General features: G+C 33.7%; 1 protein-coding gene across 1 annotated transcript in view; it reads left to right on the top strand.

Annotated features, from left to right (window-relative positions):
- LOC126735689 (protein rhomboid) overlaps nucleotides 1-20,790 on the top strand; it is a 170,574-nt gene that overhangs the window by 130,769 nt on the left and 19,015 nt on the right. The window contains exons 5-6 of the mRNA XM_050439755.1: nucleotides 9,433-9,545; nucleotides 17,937-18,054. Of these exons, the coding sequence (XP_050295712.1) occupies nucleotides 9,433-9,545; nucleotides 17,937-18,054 (231 nt within the window). The remainder of the gene's footprint in view (nucleotides 1-9,432; nucleotides 9,546-17,936; nucleotides 18,055-20,790) is intronic.

Genomic DNA, 20,790 nt, shown 5'->3' with positions numbered 1-20,790 from the left:
GTTTTCCCTTGCGAGTGCAAAGTAGAATTGGACGCGAAGAGTTTACCCAGTAAGTTGGCTTTTTCCCTTGCTGTTACCGCGATAGAACCATCATCTGCTGTTAGGGGTGGCAAGGCCGACTTAGCAAATCCTTGACTAACGGCTTTCGATACCGACCAGAAAGATCTTGTTCCATTTGGGCAGTTTAGCAGTTTGTTTTTGATCTTGTTGTTGTGACTCTCTTTTCATTCATCAATAATTGGCTTGCAGCTTTGCAGCTATTTCTGGAGGCTAAAAAGTTCCTCCGATTTTCGGTGGAAGGATGTTGACGCCATTTGCGATATGCTGCGTTTTTAGTGTTTACTGCCTTTTTGCAATTCAGGTTGAACCATTGCTTGTTGTTTGATCTGCATTTAGTAGAAAAAGGGATATAAGTTTCCATTCCTGCCAAGATCGTCTCTGTAATTTGGTTTGCACATTCTGAGATGTTGTTGGTTCTGAAGCAGACTTCTTTCCAAGGGAATGAGCGATAAAATTCCCGAAGATGGTTTCACGAAAGAGAAGAGGTCGGTCGGTTCGAATTGTTACAAGACCTTGGGGGTGGTGAACCAGCATGCTCATCGATTTGGCTGTTATATTCCTGAAAATAATAAAAATAAGCTTGTTTACTATATTATTTTAGTTAACTTATCATACATATTTATTTTTGTAAATAAAAGTGTATCTAATTTATTTTATCTTTTTTCAGTTTCCATCTACAGAAGAAAGTTGGAAATCAGTTGCTCACGACTTTCAAACTTTATGGCAATTTAATAACTGCGTCGGAGCAATAGATGGGAAGTACATTCAAATAGTGAAACCTGCACATAGTGGATCATACTTTTACAACTATAAAGGAACATTCAGCATTGTGTTAATGGCAGTTGTAAATTCAAAGTATGAATTTATGATGGTACATGCGAGTTTCTGATGGAGGGGTTTTACACGAAACAGCTTTTTACAAGAAACTTGTTAATAACAATTTGAATCTACCAAATGCAACTGTATCCAGTAAAGCACATCATGTACTGCCTTATACATTTATTGGTGATCAAGCATTTCCTCTTATGGTAAATCTTATGAAGCCATATCCGGATAAGAACATAACAAGGGAAGAACAAATATTTAATTACAGACTGAGTCGAGCACGTCGCGTTGTAGAAAATGCTTTTGGCATTATGACTTCAAGATTTCGTGTTTTTTTAACTACAATTGCGATTGACGTGAAAAATGTGGATGCTATAGTACTGGCAGCTTGCACACTACACAATTTTTTACGACCTCCATCTTATGTTGATTCGGAAGACATAGAGAATGGTGTAGCAGTACCAGGTCCGTGGCGAGATGTCGGCAGGTCCCTAATGCCCTTACAGCAAATCCCGCGACCATCAATTCTTAATGCCAGGGAAGTTCGTGAATCATATAAAAGTTTCTTCAACAACGAAGGCCGCACATCATTTCAAGAAAGAATGGTCGATGGAAGTAACTAACTTTGATTTTTTTATACTTACATGATCTGTCTCAACGGTTTCATCTATTTCGGACTGCGATTCAATGCTTTCGGTATCCTGCCTATGATCTTCGGTTTCTGTGATAAAGCTCATTATGTCAAAATACCGTAAGCTTGGCACATATCGGTCGTCCGCTGAGCATCCAGTTCTTGTCGAATCTTTAATTTTCTTGAGTTCTCGCCGAAAGCCACATCGGAAGTTATGGATTTTTTTTGTAGCATAATCCCTAGTTGCCAAAGGATTAACTTCTTTGCACTTCTTGGTCAATTCTTCCAATGCTGCATTGCGTAAATTCCGGTTCACATAATTTTTCGATTTTACGTCCCATAAACATGGAAAACTTCGATACATTTGTATAAATTCTTCCCAAAATGCTTTGTTTCCATCCATCTTTAAATATTTTGTACCTATTTATAACCAACAGAATTGATAAATAATAAATAAATAAAACGTCGTTTTTTAATGCTCCCAAGTCACTATTTTTTGACGATCAGTGGCGCTACACAGCCATTCACAGTGAAACCAGTTGAGACTGTCGCATTGCAAGGCCCATGAAACCGTCGGAGTCGGTCTCAATGATACATGATACTAGCTAGACCGCAACATTAACAACGAGATTTGGTAGGTCTCACCGTGTATGCCCCGCTTAAGAAACAGAACGGGACAGGTTAGTCTTGCCCTGTTGCCAAACCTTGCCGGATATTTTGAGTGGACCGTCTACTCTCCTGGTCCATCTCCCATCCTTTTACCCTACGTAAAATATCAGAAAAAAATTTATCAAATATTTTCAAATAACTAAGCTGATTCATATTTTTATCAAAGAAGTAGGGTAATTAATCTGTTGTATGTAATTCCACAACAAATGTTACTTTCTTAGAGTACTATCTTCTTCACGGAATAATAACATTCAATTTGGGAACTAACTATACCATTAGCTGAACAGGTTGCCTTATCGGAGAAGAATATATTATGGCCAAAGTTGATATTTTGTAGGTATTTCTGATCTACCCACAAATAAAAATTAAGATTTGTGCCATCATCGTTTATTTATAGAATATGAATAAATTTATGGTTATATGCTATGATTTTAATACTTTTAAAAATTAGTTGAAAATATTATTTACTAACGTGCTCACTTCAAAATGCTCTGTTGGAACAGAATTCAGCGCAATAGCATTTTTTTGTTTTTTAACGGAAATCATCTTTTTTAAGGGTGGATTTACATGTATATTTAGGCACTGGGTCACAATTGAAAAGTTTCGAAATCCAATAGTTCTATCAACGACTTTTTGTAGTATCAGTTAAACGTGTAAAAAAATTACGTGCTTTTAGATCGTTTTAGCTTACGTGGGAGTTTTAATAAAAAAAAATTTTTTCTGTAGTACTTGGTACAGAATTAATTTGTTTCTCCATTTTCAGTTTCTATGTTGGCTTTTTCAACAGTATACTTCAGAATGTTCTTCTTGAATCTTCAGAATATTATTATTTCGATTGTTTCTGTTCTTTTATTTATAAGTTTTAATGTATGTACAGAGTGTCCCGGTTTCGGATAACTCCGGACGTATCCGGAACTTTAAAATTTTTTAAACGTCATTTTATTAAGCTTCAAATTGCGTAACTTTGCCTCCATAAAACCGATCCCATAACTCTTACGGTTTCCGAGATCCCAATGGTCACCCTCATAATTAAGGCTGAACGTTATGGCTAATTTTATCGAAATCGGCATAATCATTATCAAATGTTGAAATTCATATATGAATTGCTTAAAAAAAAATTACCATAAATGATTCAACATTTGAAGAAATATGGGGAAAAACATACACTATAGTCATGATTTTACAACGAAGGTGTTAATAAATAACGCAGGAAAATATTTCGTGTCATTGCCGTTCCGAGGCCAATCCGCAACGTAAAAATAAAATTAAACCGGATATAAAGCCTAACGTGTGTATGTGTGGATTTTGCGAGAATGTAATTATTGAGGAAACCTATTTCACAAATTATCTGATTATTTTCACCCTTTAGTCACGGTAAGGCTTTGAATTGTATATATCTATAAATTACTAAGCGCTTTAGGCTCGAGGTTCCAAATATCCATAAAATATATAATCGCTTAGAAGTATCATTAATATTTCCCACGCTTCAAAAAAACTTATCATATATTTCTGTAAAAAATACCGAAAACCACCTAACTGACTAAAACCACAAACTATTAGAAAAACTACGTTTCGTTTGATATTACTTCCCATAGAGTTTGACCGTAATAAATGCGGTTAAATTTATTTTATACCAAAGGAAAACTAACTATTATAATAAAGACATTGTAGAAAAAATCTTAATAGGTATTAAAAGTGTGAGAAATGTTAAGTAGTTAACTATTTTAACGGATTAATGCTCGTTTGACATGGTGCGATACAGTTTAAACATGGTTTTTATCTAAAGAAATTTTGACACCGTTCTTTTCGAGTCCATAACTCGGAAATTTTTGACTCGTCTACATGACAAGGCAGAATAGTGGAAAAAATACAGGAATACTTTTAATAATTCTTATAACGATTTAGTTATTCGTTAAGACTTTTTATTAGATGTTATATTAATATGATTTGGGCCTTACGCTTTTCCTCAAAGATCAATTTAGCAATAAGTTTATTAGCGAAAAATTCATCTCGTTATATACACTGATGAATTTTGATCTGAATAAATCAACCAGTATTTTTTAGGAGAGTACTATGTAATCCTTAAAGCAGTAGACTTTATATTATCATCTAACTTCCCTAATGAGCTCTTCGCTTCTGAGTCCAGCTCAATCCAGGCAATTCACTCATACCAGATTCACACGAAATAATTATAATCCCAACCAAAATCCTCTTCGTAATCTGGATTCCAAGATATTATGTTTAAAAAGGTTTAGCAAAAGCACTTCCAGATTAGATCTAAACAAATTGACTGACGATATTATCAAAAAACTCTCTTTAACTTGAAAAAGATTAAGAATCTAAAAAAATAAATTACGAATCCTATTTTTGTCACTTTAAAACTTTGAGGTCAAAAAAAAATGAGATAATTTTTTTATATTTTTTTTTACCTCAAAGTTTCAAAGTTACAAAAATAGGTCATATTCTGATAGCCATATTTTTTGTTTCTCAACTAGTTGAATGAAGCCGAGTATACTGGCAGATAGCTTCATCCTTTCACTATAACTAGCCGCAAACCGCATTGCCAAAGTCAGCGATGCAGCTGAGTTATGACTATCAGAGTGGGAGTATGCATTTTTTTCAGGGAAAAAAATTTTTGTTTTTAAATCTTTCTGAAAATTTCTTTCCTTATAGATTTCGACCCGTACATTACGAAAATGCTATTAATTTTTTCCAAAAAAATTATCTTGTATTTTTTTTTGACCTCAAAGTTTCAAAGTTACAAAAATAGGTCATCTTCTGATAGCCATATTTTTTGTTTTTCAACTTGTTGAATGAAGCCGAGTATACTGGCAGATAGCTTCATCCTTTCACTATAACTAGCCGCAAACCGCATTGCCGAAGTCAGCGATGCAGCTGAGTTATGACTATCAGAGTGGGAGTATGCATTTTTTTCAGGGAAAAAAATTTTTGTTTTTAAATCTTTCTGAAAATTTGTTTCCTTATAGATTTCGACCCGTACATTACGAAAATGCTATTAATTTTTTCCAAAAAAATTATCTTGTATTTTTTTTTGACCTCAAAGTTTCAAAGTTACAAAAATAGGTCATCTTCTGATAGCCATATTTTTTGTTTCTCAACTTGTTGAATGAAGCCGAGTATACTGGCAGATAGCTTCATCCTTTCACTATAACTAGCCGCAAACCGCATTGCCGAAGTCAGCGATGCAGCTGAGTTATGACTATCAGAGTGGGAGTATGCATTTTTTTCAGGGAAAAAAATTTTTGTTTTTAAATCTTTCTGAAAATTTGTTTCCTTATAGATTTCGACCCGTACATTACGAAAATGCTATTCATTTTTTCCAAAAAAATTATCTTGTATTTTTTTTTTGACCTCAAAGTTTCAAAGTTACAAAAATAGGTCATCTTCTGATAGCCATATTTTTTGTTTCTTAACTAGTTGAATGAAGCCGAGTATACTGGCAGATAGCTTCATCCTTTCACTATAACTAGCCGCAAATCGCATTGCCGAAGTCAGCGTTGCAGCTGAGTTATGACTATCAGAGTAGGACTAGTTTTCACCATTAAAAAAAAAATTGACTTTGAGGTCAAAAAAAATATATTTTTTTTGGAAAAAATTAGTAGCATTTTCGTGCATCGACACATTTAGTTCAGTCACTTTACACCATTCCTTCTACGAACGTTATTTCACAAGGATCCAGTTAACCCAATAACGTGTTTTTATCATTCCCCATCGAGGAACTATTCCTTTCCTCCCCAATCTAATTCCACCTTGAAGCGGAATGTACCCGTGCTTACTTCTGCTAATGCTAATGATGTCACGAATCCGTTAGGTTCCGATGAGCTGGCGAGTTTTTCAACAATTTCAAAATGGCAGTTACATTTTGATGGTTCTGGTAGTGTTACCAAATTTATTGAGCGTGTAGAGGAGTTGGGTTTTGCTTATGGAAGCTGCTGCATTGTGCAGTAATTTTATTTTCGGACACAGCTTTGTCTTGGTATAGATCTATAAGCAGTGATATCAGGTCATGGGAAGAATTGAAATGTAAACTTAGGTCTGCCTATTTATCGTCAGAATATGAGGAATATAAGGAATAGGACACAAGGTCCAGTGGAGAGGTCGGTAATCTTTATTGCGCAAATGCGAAACTTGTTTCGAAAGTTACGTGAACCTCCATCCGAGGAAATGCAACTTCGCATCCGAAATTTGCTCCCCTCATTGCAAAATCAACTTGCACTTCACAATTTCACCAACATCACAGAGCTGGAACTTGCAGCACAAGAGATTGAGAACATCCAATTGCGAACTCAACGCATGCAACCTCCTCCAGTAAATCCTAATAATGTCGCCGAGCCTGAGTTGATGTATCAGCGACCAAGAAACCCTCGTATACATACAATTAATTCTTCACCGCACCTTCAGAATTCTCGTGGTCCGGTGGTTTGTTGGAATTGTCGTAGTACTGGCCATTTGAGTAGTACTTGTCCACAACCCTTTCGTCGACACTGTTTCCGTTGCGGTCGGGAAAATGTGACTACCCGTTCATGTCCAAATTGTAGTAGGTCGGAAAACCCAAGGGCGAACTGTTAGTTAGTCGAGAGATCAGTTCGATTCCTAAGGTCTCGACTAGTAACCCCAGCTCCCCTATTCTAGATTACGCCTTGGCACAGTGCAATGGCGATGATCGTCCTCATCTCGAAGTCTCGATATTTGGTATGAAATTTATTGGCTTATTGGATTCTGGAGCAAATGTTACTGCTATTGGTTTAAGCATATGGAATATATTACAACGTTCAGATATACAATTGTTATCATCACCTTTTTCTCAGTGCAATTTTGGAAATCATAGTTCTAGTAAAGTGATTGGCGCAATTAACTTACCTATTGTTTTGTATGATAAGTTAGCGGTTTGCAGTGTTTTGGTAGTGGAGAAATTCAGTTGTCCTTTGATATTGGGTACCGATTTTTGGAAAACTATTGGTATCGTTCCTGATTTGCAAAATGGTTGTTGGTATTTTGGTATGCCGTTTCAGGAAATCTGTATCACTGAAGACATTATTCCTCAGGAAACTTTAACCCCAGAGCAGCGATCCGCCTTGGATAAATTTACTTCAAAATATTTCTCTTTAATGGGTGGTAAGCTTGGTCGAACAGATTTAGTGAAGCATCAGATTAATACTGGTAATGCCCAACCCATTCGTTTGCGCCCTTATAGATACTCAGCCGCCACTCTAAAGATTATCGATGAGGAGGTTGATAACATGCTGCAACTCGACATTATCGAGCCATCACAATCTGCCTGGTCTTTCCCTGCCTTAGTAGTACCGAAAGGTAATGGTAAATGGAGATTTTGCGTGGACTATCGAAAACTAAATTCTGTTACGGCTAAGGATGCTTATCCGATCCCATTTATTGATAGTATTTTGGACAAATTAAGAAATGCAAAGTATCTTACTTCGTTAGTTTTTAACTCTGCCTATTAGCAAATCAGCTCATAATATTTTTGGAAAAAATGAATAGCATTTTCGTAATGTACGGGTCGAAATCTATAGGAAAACAAATTTTCAAGAAGATTTGAGAGTTTTTTTTTTTCTTCGAAAATTTTGACGACTGCATTTTTTTCAGGGAAAAAAATTGTTTTTAAATCTTCTTGAAAAATTTGTTTTCTTATAGATTTTGACCCGTACATTACGATAATGCTATTCATTTTTTCCAAAAAAATTATCTTATATTTTTTTTGACCTCAAAGTTTTAAAGTTACAAAAATAGGTCATCTTCTGATAGCCATATTTTTTGTTTCTCAACTAGTTGGATGAAGCCGAGTATACTGGCATATAGCTTCATCCTTTCACTATAACTAGCCGCAAACCGCATTGCCGAAGTCAGCGATGCAGCTGAGTTATGGCTATCAGAGTGGGACTAGTTTTCACCATTTAAAAAAAAATTATTAATTACGTCTGATTCGCCTCAGAATCTGTCACTCTAGATTTACTCATATCCACTTAATAGAAAAAATTGATCCCTCTATTAGTCAATACTATAATACATCCTTAAGTTTAAATTATTAAACTCACTACTCACATCATACTCCTCTTCTCTGCTCTGAAAATCTAATAAAGGCTCTTTTTATAGCCTATCAATTTACCAAAACAAAATAAACGAGATTCTCTGATGTAATAGATCAAATATTATTCTACAGTAGATACTAAAAAGCCCTCGCGGCTGATGTATCTATAATTAATATCAACTTCTATTGTGTTAATTTATATTAGCGTATAAGTTGCTCTAACATCATCCAGTTCGAATATTCCCAGCATTCTGATGTGGCTGACGATATTAAACGCCTTGGATAAATCAACAAAAATGCACACTTCTTTTTAACCATTATCGAGACAGTTATTTATAATATTTGTATGTACAACCAAAACCTCGTATGTTTTATACTTTTTATTGATTAGTATAGGTTAATTAATAGAATTACTTAAGATAAAACAATTAAGATAAATTGAGAGATTGCCTAGAAATCCAAATTGGTTCAATTCTTACTTTAATTATCTTATCCGTAACTTTTATTGAAGTATAGCTTCTCTTATTTAAGTACTTTTCAATAAATATATTTTTTTTTCTAACTACTTGTCTATTTTCCACAATTTCACACATTTTCTCTATCTTTTCTTCTTACTTGTTTAGAACCCTTTTGATATTCTTCCATTGTTTCTATGAGATATGTTTTTTTTTAATAAAAATGGTAAAATTAATGCATGTGACTTCAACGCGGTAGGCAGTTTTCGCTCAGAAATTTATGATAACTGAATACCAAACTGCGTGGCTGAAACCAATTGTTCTTTGCTATTTTTGGAGCTTCTGCTGGCTAATCAATGTCCAGCATCTTTAACGATAATTCTGATCTCACTTTTGTCAAAAGCCCCAAAAGACGTGAAAAATTATTTTGTTTTCCCACGAAATTATGGTGGCCACCGACTCAGTGGCCACACACACAGATAGCGGTCTCCGCGAGAGCGACTTGTCAGAAATGTGGGCGTTCCGCATAAAAATCTTATCGCTTTGTCCTCATATACATTTATTTAGTTTAAATCAATATTAATTAAGGAGTGACACAAAGTTAACTTCGAAGATCAGGAATATTAAGTATGTCGTCATTTGCTGAATTTAGTTACGACATTTTATACTTATCGGCATGTTTTTTTTAACTGCTTGAATTTTAATTAAATTATTTTCTTTTGCAGATGACTGGAAAGCGATCCAGGAGTTTTAAATGCGCCGTCCACCACAGAGACCGAGAGGTATCGTCCGAAAACGATTTTCATCTGCAATTGGTTGAACCACCATTATTTCGCAGGTAAAATATATCTTTTAGTGCCCACTAATCTCTGAATAATCTTCCGCCACATCTGTTGATTTTCACATCATTAGATTCGGAATTGGCCAATTTCGTTGGTCACTGAATAACATCATTTCAATACCGTAATCTATACAAGTGGTCAGTTTTGTAATGGGATTATTTTGTGTTTGAAGTGGATTTTTTTTAATAGGTCTATCTTAAACCGCAAGATACTCTTATAGTTTATTTTAAATCTATTATTTGTATTAACTGATGCATCAAGAGCTTCATGAGGACCAAAAAATATTTTTTTTAAATCAAAATCCAGGTGCCTGGAAGAAATTTCAAATTATCCACTTTCGTAATCACTCATGTACTAGCTAGCATGTCTCGAATTTTGGTTATTTGAAATAGAGGAAAAATCGATCGGGCTCGAAGGGACACAAAGTTTTTTTCTTAAACTAAATGTATTTCTTTAAAGACACTTAATGAACTGCTCATATGAAAGTGTCTTGCTATGTCCATCAAAATTTGATTCGATAAATTCTGAATAATTGTAATGTTTGGAATTGCCATTTTCCCTATCTCATTTTCTAATACCTTTAAGACTATTTCTGCAGAGTAGATTCAACAATTTTCTTTAGATTCACAAGTGCTTAGCGGCCATTTATGGTAACTAAATATATCATGTATATGAGTTTACTCAATATGCTCATAAAGAGTAATAGCTTTTAATTGACTATAAGAATATGTCAATTTCTTTTAGGTATTTGCATTTAATCAACAAGCTTTTTCAGAGCAATATCTTCTAATTTAACTACTTGTACAAAATCTTTTTATTTTTAAGTTGCCTATAATAGCAGTAGAATAACAACAGAAACCATAGGTTGTATTGACTGTACACAAAAAAACTTCCTTGTTCTGCAACAAAATGATAGTGTAAGACAGTAGAGGAGGCTGATAAGTTCTGACGAAAATGCAATGAATTTCTTTGAATTTTCAAATGATTCGACAACTCTCTCTGAGCTTATAACAGGCAGCCAAAAAAACCAAGAAGAGTTTTGTCGATAATTCCAATTTCGATTCATTCGATTTTCGTCGAAGAATGAAAGTTACTGCACCTTCCTGGAAGAAGAAATAATTTTATTAAGCATTAATCGGGTTTTAGGAAAAATTATAGTACTACTACAAGCCTTACTACAAGTTTAATCAATGATATTCGAATGAACGAAGACAATAAAAATGTAACGTGTTTGGGATTGCTAGATTTTAGCAAAGCTTTTGACCCTCAGCTAGAAATCCCACTCTGACACCTTGTTAAGCGTTGGTAAATTGGAACTAGCCTATTTATGTTTCTAGTACCATAGTTGTGTATATCACCATGTACTTTATACCGATCCCTATTCCTGTGTACCCATAAAAGATTTTCCAATATATATACGGAAGGTAGGGTAAGTATTCCCTTCATAGAGAAAACAGATCTACAATCCTCCCTGCAGCCCAGCCTACCCAAAATTCTGATTGCCCTTCTTTGTAGTGAAAACAACCTTTTTGTTTGTGGGGCATGACCCCACGCTAGAATAGCATATGTGGCTATGGGATGGAAGGTGCCAAAATAGACTGTTCTTAAGCCAGATTCAGATAAACATCCAGCTAGACGACGAAGGGCATATATAGATGTTTTTAGTCTTCCGGCAACAATATTAATGTGGGAATGCCAGTGAAGTAGAGGATCCAATAAAACTCCCAGAAACTTAACAGAAAAATCCTTTGATATGTCAGCTGGTCTCAGAGTAAAAATAACTTTGTTGGTCTTGTCTGCGTTGAGATGCAATCGGTTCATGTTAAACCATTCCTGAATTCCCTCCTGCAATACTCTCAATTTTCTCTCTACGGTCTCAAGAGTATTTTCGGCACATGCCACTGTTGTGTCATCAGTAAAAATGGTGAATTTACCAGATGGTTCAGTTAATGGTAAGTCATTTATATAGATCAAAAAGAGGATAGGCCCCAAAACAGATCCTTGGGGAACACCTATGGTTATCCCACTTTTTGCTGATGACACCCCACCAACACTTACCATCTGATGTCTATTGGCCAGATAGGAAGCGAGAAGTTTAACACTGTTGGGACTGAGTCCATATTTAGAAAGTTTTTGCAGCAATATGTTATGAGGAACACAGTCGAATGCCTTGCTCAGATCGCAGAACAAGATACTGCCATATTGCAAGCTATTAAAAGCATTTAACAAGTAATCAACTAAGTCTAAAATGGCCATAGTGGTACTTTTACCCTGAAATCAAACTGGCTGGATGTAAAAAAGATTGTTACCCTCAAAAAATTTCACAAGTTGAGCAGCAATACATTTTTCAAAAATTTTTGAGATTATGGGCAGCAAGGAGATAGGACGGTAGCTCTCGGGCCTATCAGGATAACCCTTTTTAAAAATAGGTATTACCCTGGCTTATCCGAGCACACCTGGAAAAGTGTTCTCCCTGAAGCATCTGTTTATTAGTTTTATTACTGGAGCTATGATAATGTTTTTAACAGACTTAATTAATTTGACAGTTAGCCCATAGATGTCTTGACTAGTCTTATTTCTTAAGTCATCAATAATCTCTCTTACTTGTATGAATGATACAGGATAGAAAGAGAACACATTCTCTGGGATACCCAGAACAGAGAGACTTTGGATTGGGTCACCCTGCGACAGTGGAATGTCTCTAACAGTATCATGGGCAATACGTGAAAAGAAATTATGGAAATCGTCAGCCGTTAAAGTACTGTCATGAGATTTTTTCGATTTTGACGTACCTACACCACTATTAACAACTTGCCATACGGCCTTAGTTGGATTAGAAGCTGATGAGATGAATTTATCATTGGCTTTTATTTTTGCCTCCTGTATAACACCTCTATAAACTTTTTGTCCTCAAAAGTTCTGTTTTTGTACTGTCGAGACACTCCACTCAGCAGCTGTAGATGATCCCGCATGGCTTTTAGGTTATTGTCAAACCAAGTTATTTTATTTCTCTGATCGGTGCTCACCCTATATGTTTTCAGGAGAAAAGATTGAGTATATGCTTTTTCTAAAGAAGATAGAAATATTGTGAAACAGTCCTTAACAGCTATACTTTCCTCTGTCACAAAATTCCAGTTATATGAGGAAACCAGTTCAAAGAAAGACAACATACCTCTTTGGGTCACAGGCCTACATACCTTATGGTGGTACAGAGTCCCACCAATAATACTCTCAATGATCACTTCGAGCTCCTGTCCAAGATGATATGATATCTCAATATCGAACACACTGGATTTAAAGGAATCAGTACTGAAATTTATAAAAATGTTGTCCAGACAAGCTCCAGCCCTTGTATGGTCTGTTATAGTTTGTTTAAAACCATAGATCCCCATGATGTCGGAAAGGTCAAGGAAATTCTGCTGATCAGTATTGAAGTGGACATTATAATCTCCTACAAAAATTTTTTTTTATGTATACCAATTTTATTTATAATTTATTGATTCAATTGAATTTAGGAATTGTTGCAAATTTCCTGATGGAGACCTATATATTGCTAAAACATATACATTTAAAAATGCTGCACAACATTCAAAACATTTTTCTACACAAAACATTTTTACATCATAATCTGTTACTTTAAAACAATTCTTAGTATATATACCTATTCCCCTACCATTAAAGGATGCTCTCGAGTATATGCTAGCTTGTTTGTAACTACAAAGCTGTGGAACTTCTGCGTCTTCCTGTTTAAGCCAATGTTCCGAGAGACAAACAATAACAAATGACTTGTCTTCTAAGAATGCCTCAAGCATTTGGGCTTCATTTCTTACAGATCGGGTGTTTATATGCATGATTTTTATTGTTTTTGAGGGTGTACTCTTGCCTTTGGGTTTTAGCGTTGAAGGTTCTGAAAAAGGTTTACAATAATTCCCTGTGGCCACACAGACGCAGACATGTAATCCTTTTTCTTTTCTAGTGCATGGGACTATCATTTTAAAAGAACTGTATCTTTTTTCTTTGGTAGTTTTCATCTTTTGACAGAAACATTGGTCTCTCAAGTTTTGACTTTCCAAAAAGTTCAAAATATTTTCCTCCTTTGTACTTGGATCCAGGCCAGAAACAAATAGAGTGGTTGTTTTCTGAGCCGCCTTTAGCACAGAATCTGCTTCATTTGATCCTCTAATGGGTTCGGGACGTGGGGTTGCATGGAATACCTCAAGGGTCTATTTTGGGCCCACTGTTATTTTCTATTTATGTTGCGGATATTTATAAGCATCTTACATTTTTTTAAATCAATAAATGAATTACGCCAGCGCACCAGAAATGCTTCATAATGTCCGGGGCCGTTTTTATCAAAATCTATGTTATTGTATCAATGCAGGAGGCCAACACTTTGAGCACACTTGAGCACTATTGTCATTAACAATGAATTATTTACAAAATTTACATTTTGTGTCTTAATCAGAAGATTTCTCCGATTAAAAAATGGACAAGTTTTAATTTCATTTTTCCTATTTTCTCAAAAATGGCTGCATACAATTAAAAAAAAGATGCGTTGAAAAGAGAATTCAATTACCTTTAAAATAAGGTGTCACTTGACCCCTAGTCTTATTTAAGGTTTTGGGGTTGGAGTTTTCCCCATCGAAATAAAAATCGAGAGATCCGAGCGATTTTTTTTTGATTACTTTTAATCAAATAAACTATACAAGGTGAAAAAAAAATACTACTTCGAAAGTCAAAGACGACGAGATACAGGGTGATAAACTTCATGTATTTCTTTTTTAAATTTTGGCCATAAATTTAGCAATTATTGTTCGTTTTTAACAAAACTTTAAATAATATATAAAAAACAAAATTAAAAACCTAGATATTTTGGGTCGATTGTAAGATACAACAGTATGCGGACGATTCGCAAATATATATTCCCTGAAAGTCAGGTGAATCATATTAATAATTTTACCAAAAATCACAATTTAAAAATTAACCCCTTTAAATCGTCTATAATATTTCTTGGTGGTACCAAACTAAAACTTAAGAAATTGTCCGAAAATTTTGAAATGATACACGCCTTCCAATAGTGGAGGAAGTTAAACATTTAGGTATTTATCTGGATTCTGAACTGTCTTTTAATGCACATGTGAAGCGAAAACTAGGTATTGCCCATATGCATTTGAGAAAACTTTGGAGCATTAAGAAATATATACCGTCAAAGACAAAATATTTTCTCTGTAACAGTTTGGTCTTGTCCATTATGGATTATGGAGATGTTGTTTACATAAGTTCACTAAGAGCGGAAACGGCAAATTCAATTCAAAAATTACAGAAATTTAATATAACATATAGAGAACACATTACGCCTCACTTAGAATACGCTTTCCATTTTATCAATGACTAACAGGCGAAAATGTTATTCGCTGAGTTTTGTGCATAGAGTTTTAAAAACTGGTCAGCCACCTTATTTGCGTCAGTTATTTTACTGTAATCGACATAACCATGATACAAGGCTTATAAATAATTTCTTAATTCCGCAACATAAAACTGCGGATTTCCAAAAATCATTCGGTTATGTAGCTATTAAGTTATGGAATAAACTAGCATACGAAATAAAAATTCAAACATATATATTTACATTTACAAAGAGTGTTAAAAGTAACTTCTTCTAGTTGAATCCCTCCATTATTTTTTAATTGAATGTGTATGTAATTGAATTGATCTGTGTATCACAGGTTATTGTTTTGATTAAATCTATTATAGATTTCTAATTAATACAATACAAGTTGCGTGCATCTACTCTGGTTTCTTTTAGCTTTTTAAATGAAATAATTTAGGAGAACTGACTACTCCGTGTGTTCATACATAAAGTTTTTAGGTTTAGGTTTTATAAAGATTTGAGTTTTAATTCATATAACTATAAGATTTTTGTATTAGACACTTTTATATTGCTGAAAATAATATATTTATACTTTTAACGGGTGGCATCCCGCGGATATATCGACATCTTTGTGGTGTTGCATGTATCTGTGTATCGGTTTTTTATAATCGCGATGCTTCCCTTATTTGTCCTTTTTCGGAGAATTGATAAGATTATTTCTGTATTACTTACTGTATTTTATATGTATATTTTGGACAAATAAAAAGGATTTTTAGTTTTTAAATTACTACAAAATTTAGGAAACGAAACTTCTCAAGGATACTTAAGAAAACCCTTCTGGGCTCTTTAAAGGATAATGGAATTTAATTTTCAACCCTCTTCCAGGAGGTCAAAGAATAAAAGAAACTCAGTTCTTGGGTTTCAAATCAAATGTTAGTGTAACTTTCAGAGAATTTATGCTTCTGGGCAATGAGTGTGCAAATTTTGATAGGACCCTATTTAGTAATATTTTAAGAGAATTTCTTTTTGGTGAAAAATAAAGTAAAATAAATGGACAGAAAAAAATTATAATAATAAAAATCAAGAGGAAAATTACATAACAAAATGAAAAAAAAGATAGCAAATTAAGATAAAAATGCCTAATATAATTTTAAACAATGATCGTAAAAAAACGCTTTTCATCATGTTGCTTGTGGTTAATATTATTTTGGTGATCAAGAATGAGAAAACATATAAGTACCGAAAATAAGACGAGTTTAAATAATAATAAGATAGTAGATTTTCTAGAAGAATTCTTATTAATTTATTAAAATTTGTAGAATAATTTCTTCTATATGTTCGAAAAAACGCCTTTTATAATTGCACAGTAACTAACATGAGTTACATAGTATCATAAATATATATTTATAATTTCTACTGTAGTGGCTGTAATTTATTTGTAATCCTCTGTACTAATTATTTCTTTGTACTGGTTAAGGAATGTCTATAGTTAAAGAAAATTGCAAGAAATTTCCAATTTTTCAATGAATTAATTGTTGGGGATTCTTGGAAGCCAAAAAACCAACCAATTCTGCTACTTGGGCGATATTTCCAGTATCCAAACAAACGATGTTAAAATGAAGAGAAAGGAATCTTTTACTTTATAGTCCAATTAGAAAACTGTGCCTTTCTGGACGAAAATCTGATTTTTTTTAAGGGAGCCCACACTAGAAACTTAAATAAAATTAAAATTTTGAAACGATTCTGTAACTATCAGGAAATTAACGTTTCTGGATGGGTAGAGTAGGATAGTAGAAGAAGCTGTTAAGTCAGAAGAAGGAGGCAATTTTCAATTTTCATATTTGCTGAGCATAAAAAAGGAGCTCTTGATTGAAATAGAAATGCAGTTTCAGTGGTTTCCATATTCAAACAATTTTAAAAGAATTACATTATTGGTGCAATTTCTTAGTGCTTCCAGACAATTAAAGTAATTTCTTCCAGCCAGTTGTCTTTTTTTTTAAGTCTGTTGCAGTAATCTCTTATTTTTCTAAGTAGTTGGAAATTATAGAAATATAACTGCTTGGAAGAATTGAGAAGATCCATCAGCTTTCTACAAGAAATAAGAAATTTTTCAAGTTATACTGACGGAAATAAGCAACAATTCGAATTATCTGGCACAAAATCAAATTTTCTGGAAGAACCAACAATATTACTTCAATATAGAAGAAATGAGAAACTAGCGACCTGGACTAAGAAATGAATGTGCTAGATGAAAAGAACGTAAATTCTAGCTGAAAGAAAAAAGGACCAATGGCCTGGATGAAGTTATGCCCAACAATTGTAAAAAAGAACAGGTCCAAGTGCGGTAGCTGAAATTGGTTATTTTTTTTTTATGCTGTTTGGATCATTTCATGTTTAGTTCAAGCAGTTAAAATAATTTTTTAATTTATTCCAGATAGATGAAATAATTACTTATTTTGGTCCAGGGATTTGGGATTATTCCTAATTTCTCCCAGACAGTTGAGATCCTTCCATTACTTATGTCCAATTCCATTTTTTTATGAAATAAGAAGCAACTATGTTGTAGAAATTACATCAACTTATATTGTAAATACGTTGGGGTAATTTCTTATCTTTTTCAGGCAATTGAATTTTTTTAAATTACTTTTATGTCTGATTTCTTGGAAGGAAAATCACTTCGAAGCAGCCAAATACCGAAGATATACTTTTGCTTGAACGACAAGTCCAATTTCAACGGACGATTTTATAATACAAGTTAAAGAGAAATGAATGTTTTACTGAAGAAAAAAAAACTCCCTGTAAGAAAATCATATTTTCTTAATGTGAAATGATAGAAACATTATAAAACAAGAGTTCTCAAGGAGAAAATCGTTTATCGTTAAATCACTATTTATATTGACTGTATCAAGCTCTCCTTTCGTTCCTCAATTGGGTTTAACAGCTTCTTCATCAAATTATTTGGAGCACTATTTTTTATACCACAATGCAAAAATTATAATTACATTTTTTTTTCTAGGATGGTGACCATAGTAGCGGACGAATTCCTCACAGACGACAGAGATAGGAAATACTATGCCGACCACTATAAATGCTGTCCTCCACCATTTTTCATCATTATCGTAACTCTAGTCGAAGTAAGTATATACGATTTTCAATAAAAAATAACAAATTGGTGACAAATATATAATAAAATTTCCTGGTGTCATCGTTCGAGGAAATCATTAATCTAAAACTTCATGCTTCCAATGTTATTTTTACTTCTAATTCTATTTTAGACCGGACGATGTTCGCACATTGTTAGTTTCAACCGTAACGAGTTTAAGGTGTTCTTCACGACTCACTCTACTTATAACAAGAAACAACTTAAAGGACACAAAAGATTCTGCAGTATCTGACCTATCGGATTTCCCATTCTCGTATTCTATTTCTCTAGAACAATTTAAGCCGATATCAAAAAGCACCATCGTCTCGCTCTAGTTTTTATATTAAACACACACATGTCGTCGGCTTACGGTTAGAGAATAGCGCTCGTGCCGCTGTCAGAGGGTCTGTTTTCTTAGGCTTAACAGCTGCTGTGTTTATTACTCCACTCGGATTAACGGTAACTTTGCCCCCAGTATTTAATTCGGCTGCTTAAGGGAGTTTCTCATTTGATACCTGTATAATTGTTATTTTTATAATAAGAAATCTGTTCGTTGATATTTTATTGTTGCCTTTTATCACACTACCTACCGTTACAAATTCTTATGGTTACTTATACTGCTACATTTTATTTCAAAAGGTCTTTGCCCCTTGTTGAGTTCATAATCTCCTTAATTTTGCCATATGTTAAAATGTAATTAATGGTTGGAATCCAAGTTTAGGTAAAAGCTGAGGCGCGGAACAGCTGACGGAAGGTAAAGGAATTAAGCATGTGTCTAAATTTGAACATTTGCTAGTGTGAGTTCCCTTTTATTATTTCACAAAGAGGTAAAGAGTGTCTGGCTTCATACAATATTTGGTTTTTCTTTATTGATCCATCAATCAATCACAGATCATGTTTTCTTTATTTTATATTAGTTTTCAATCAAACATGTGTTATTATCATAATAGAGACGTATTATATTATTATAATAGAGACGTGAGGAAATATTATCAGAAGTAGAAAAATTATTACAGGAATCTCTTGAAAATCCATTGGAATCATTTGAAATTATTAAAAGTTATTCAAAATAATCATCCATTACTCTCAAATAGACTTAAGTATATGACCAAAGGAGGGAAAAAAGTAAACTCAAAGTCCAATTCTCATAAATCAGCGTCTATTAAAGGTTACGCGTTTAGCCGCATTAGGGCATCATCAGACCTAAATAAAATTATCAAAATTAAATGATACGGAACAGAAAGCTAATCAACAGAAAAGACATACCTATCGAAATAGATATACAGGGTGTCCCAGAAGTCGACGATCAAACTTAAGGAGGGGAAGGAGGAGGTCATTTAGAATCTAAATATCTATATACATATGTGGTTATTAAAATATTAATGGGTAAAAAATTATTCACCTTTTTGTATTTTTCATTAAAATTGAATACCGCGAACAATAAAAGAGTTATGCAAAATAAACGTGGTAAACTACTGTTTTATTTTTAATTATGTTTAATTCTTAGGGATGTCCTTTTAATTTTAAAATAGTTCCAAAAACTCTAATGTCTTATAGTCCAAAAAAAATGTTTCAAACTGGAATAATTGAGGGTAAGTTAATTGGCCCTTTTAATTTACCATAAGACGACTCAATGGCGAAAGCTACCTCAATTTTTTACAAAATCATTTAAATGGCTTACTAGAAGACGTATCCTTATGCCGGTTTTCCACTAAACGAACAAAACAAAACACAAACTTGTGTCGAAAAAAACAAAATTGGAACTGTTCGCAAACTTTTTGAAGACTCGAAGTTTTTGCGACAGTTGCTGTTTTGTTTTTCGGGTCTCGTTCGGAAGCGGTAAACATCAAAGGGTTTCACGTGTTTAAGAACTGAAGTCTGTCTAGTGAAAACAGCACGTAACGTTTTTAAACGCGTACCTAGTTGCTTTTCAGCTGTTTGTGTGTAGGGGTGGGTGTATTTAATAAAATAGCGTGGTATAAAACAATAGGTAAGTTGATACAAAACGTTTATCAATAGATATACAATGCAGTATATAGGTATAATACTGTATTAATTCGAAAGGAATCTGCCAAAATAATATACAGGGTTATTCACGTAAAACGCATCTTAATATTATAGCTAAACTATTTAAAGAAAAATTGAAAAAAAAACAATTGAAATTAGTAGGGACTTTCCAAAGCTATCTTTTAAATTTATTTTGTTATTATACAGGGTGTTTTAAAGTACTTAAAAAGGGAAAAAAATCGATTTTTTGAAATAGAAAAAAACCTATTTCTCCCCTGTTTCGGTATCTCTACTTACTTTTGCTTCATAGAACGCAATACAAACTAACCACCAACCATGATAAAAAAAATCATCTTTATTATTAAACATATCCATAACTTTTGTAGCATAAAACAAGCAACACACTAGTTCGTTTGGTGGAAAAGCACTAAAAACTAAAACGAAACTCCAACTATAATTTGTTTGCTTAGTGGAAACAGAGTTTCAAATTTGTCCAAGTTTTGTTTTTTGTGTTTCAAAAAACAAGAACAAAACAGAAACTCGACTAGTCCGTTTGGTGGAAAACCGGTTTTAGAAACACGTCGAAACATGTGGCTGCAGCATGATGGAGCTCCTCCACACTACGCTCGAGTAGTGAGAGCACAGAACACAAATATATAGAGAAGTGGTGGTTGCATACAAACTGAAAGAAATTCTTCTGACAAATCAGCTAGCGGCCTCT

This window comes from Anthonomus grandis, chromosome 1, assembly GCF_022605725.1.
Source record: "Anthonomus grandis grandis chromosome 1, icAntGran1.3, whole genome shotgun sequence".
Lineage (NCBI taxonomy): Eukaryota > Metazoa > Arthropoda > Insecta > Coleoptera > Curculionidae > Anthonomus > Anthonomus grandis.
The sequence above is the reverse complement of the archived record's forward strand: the minus strand, read 5'-3'. Positions and strand labels throughout refer to the sequence as shown.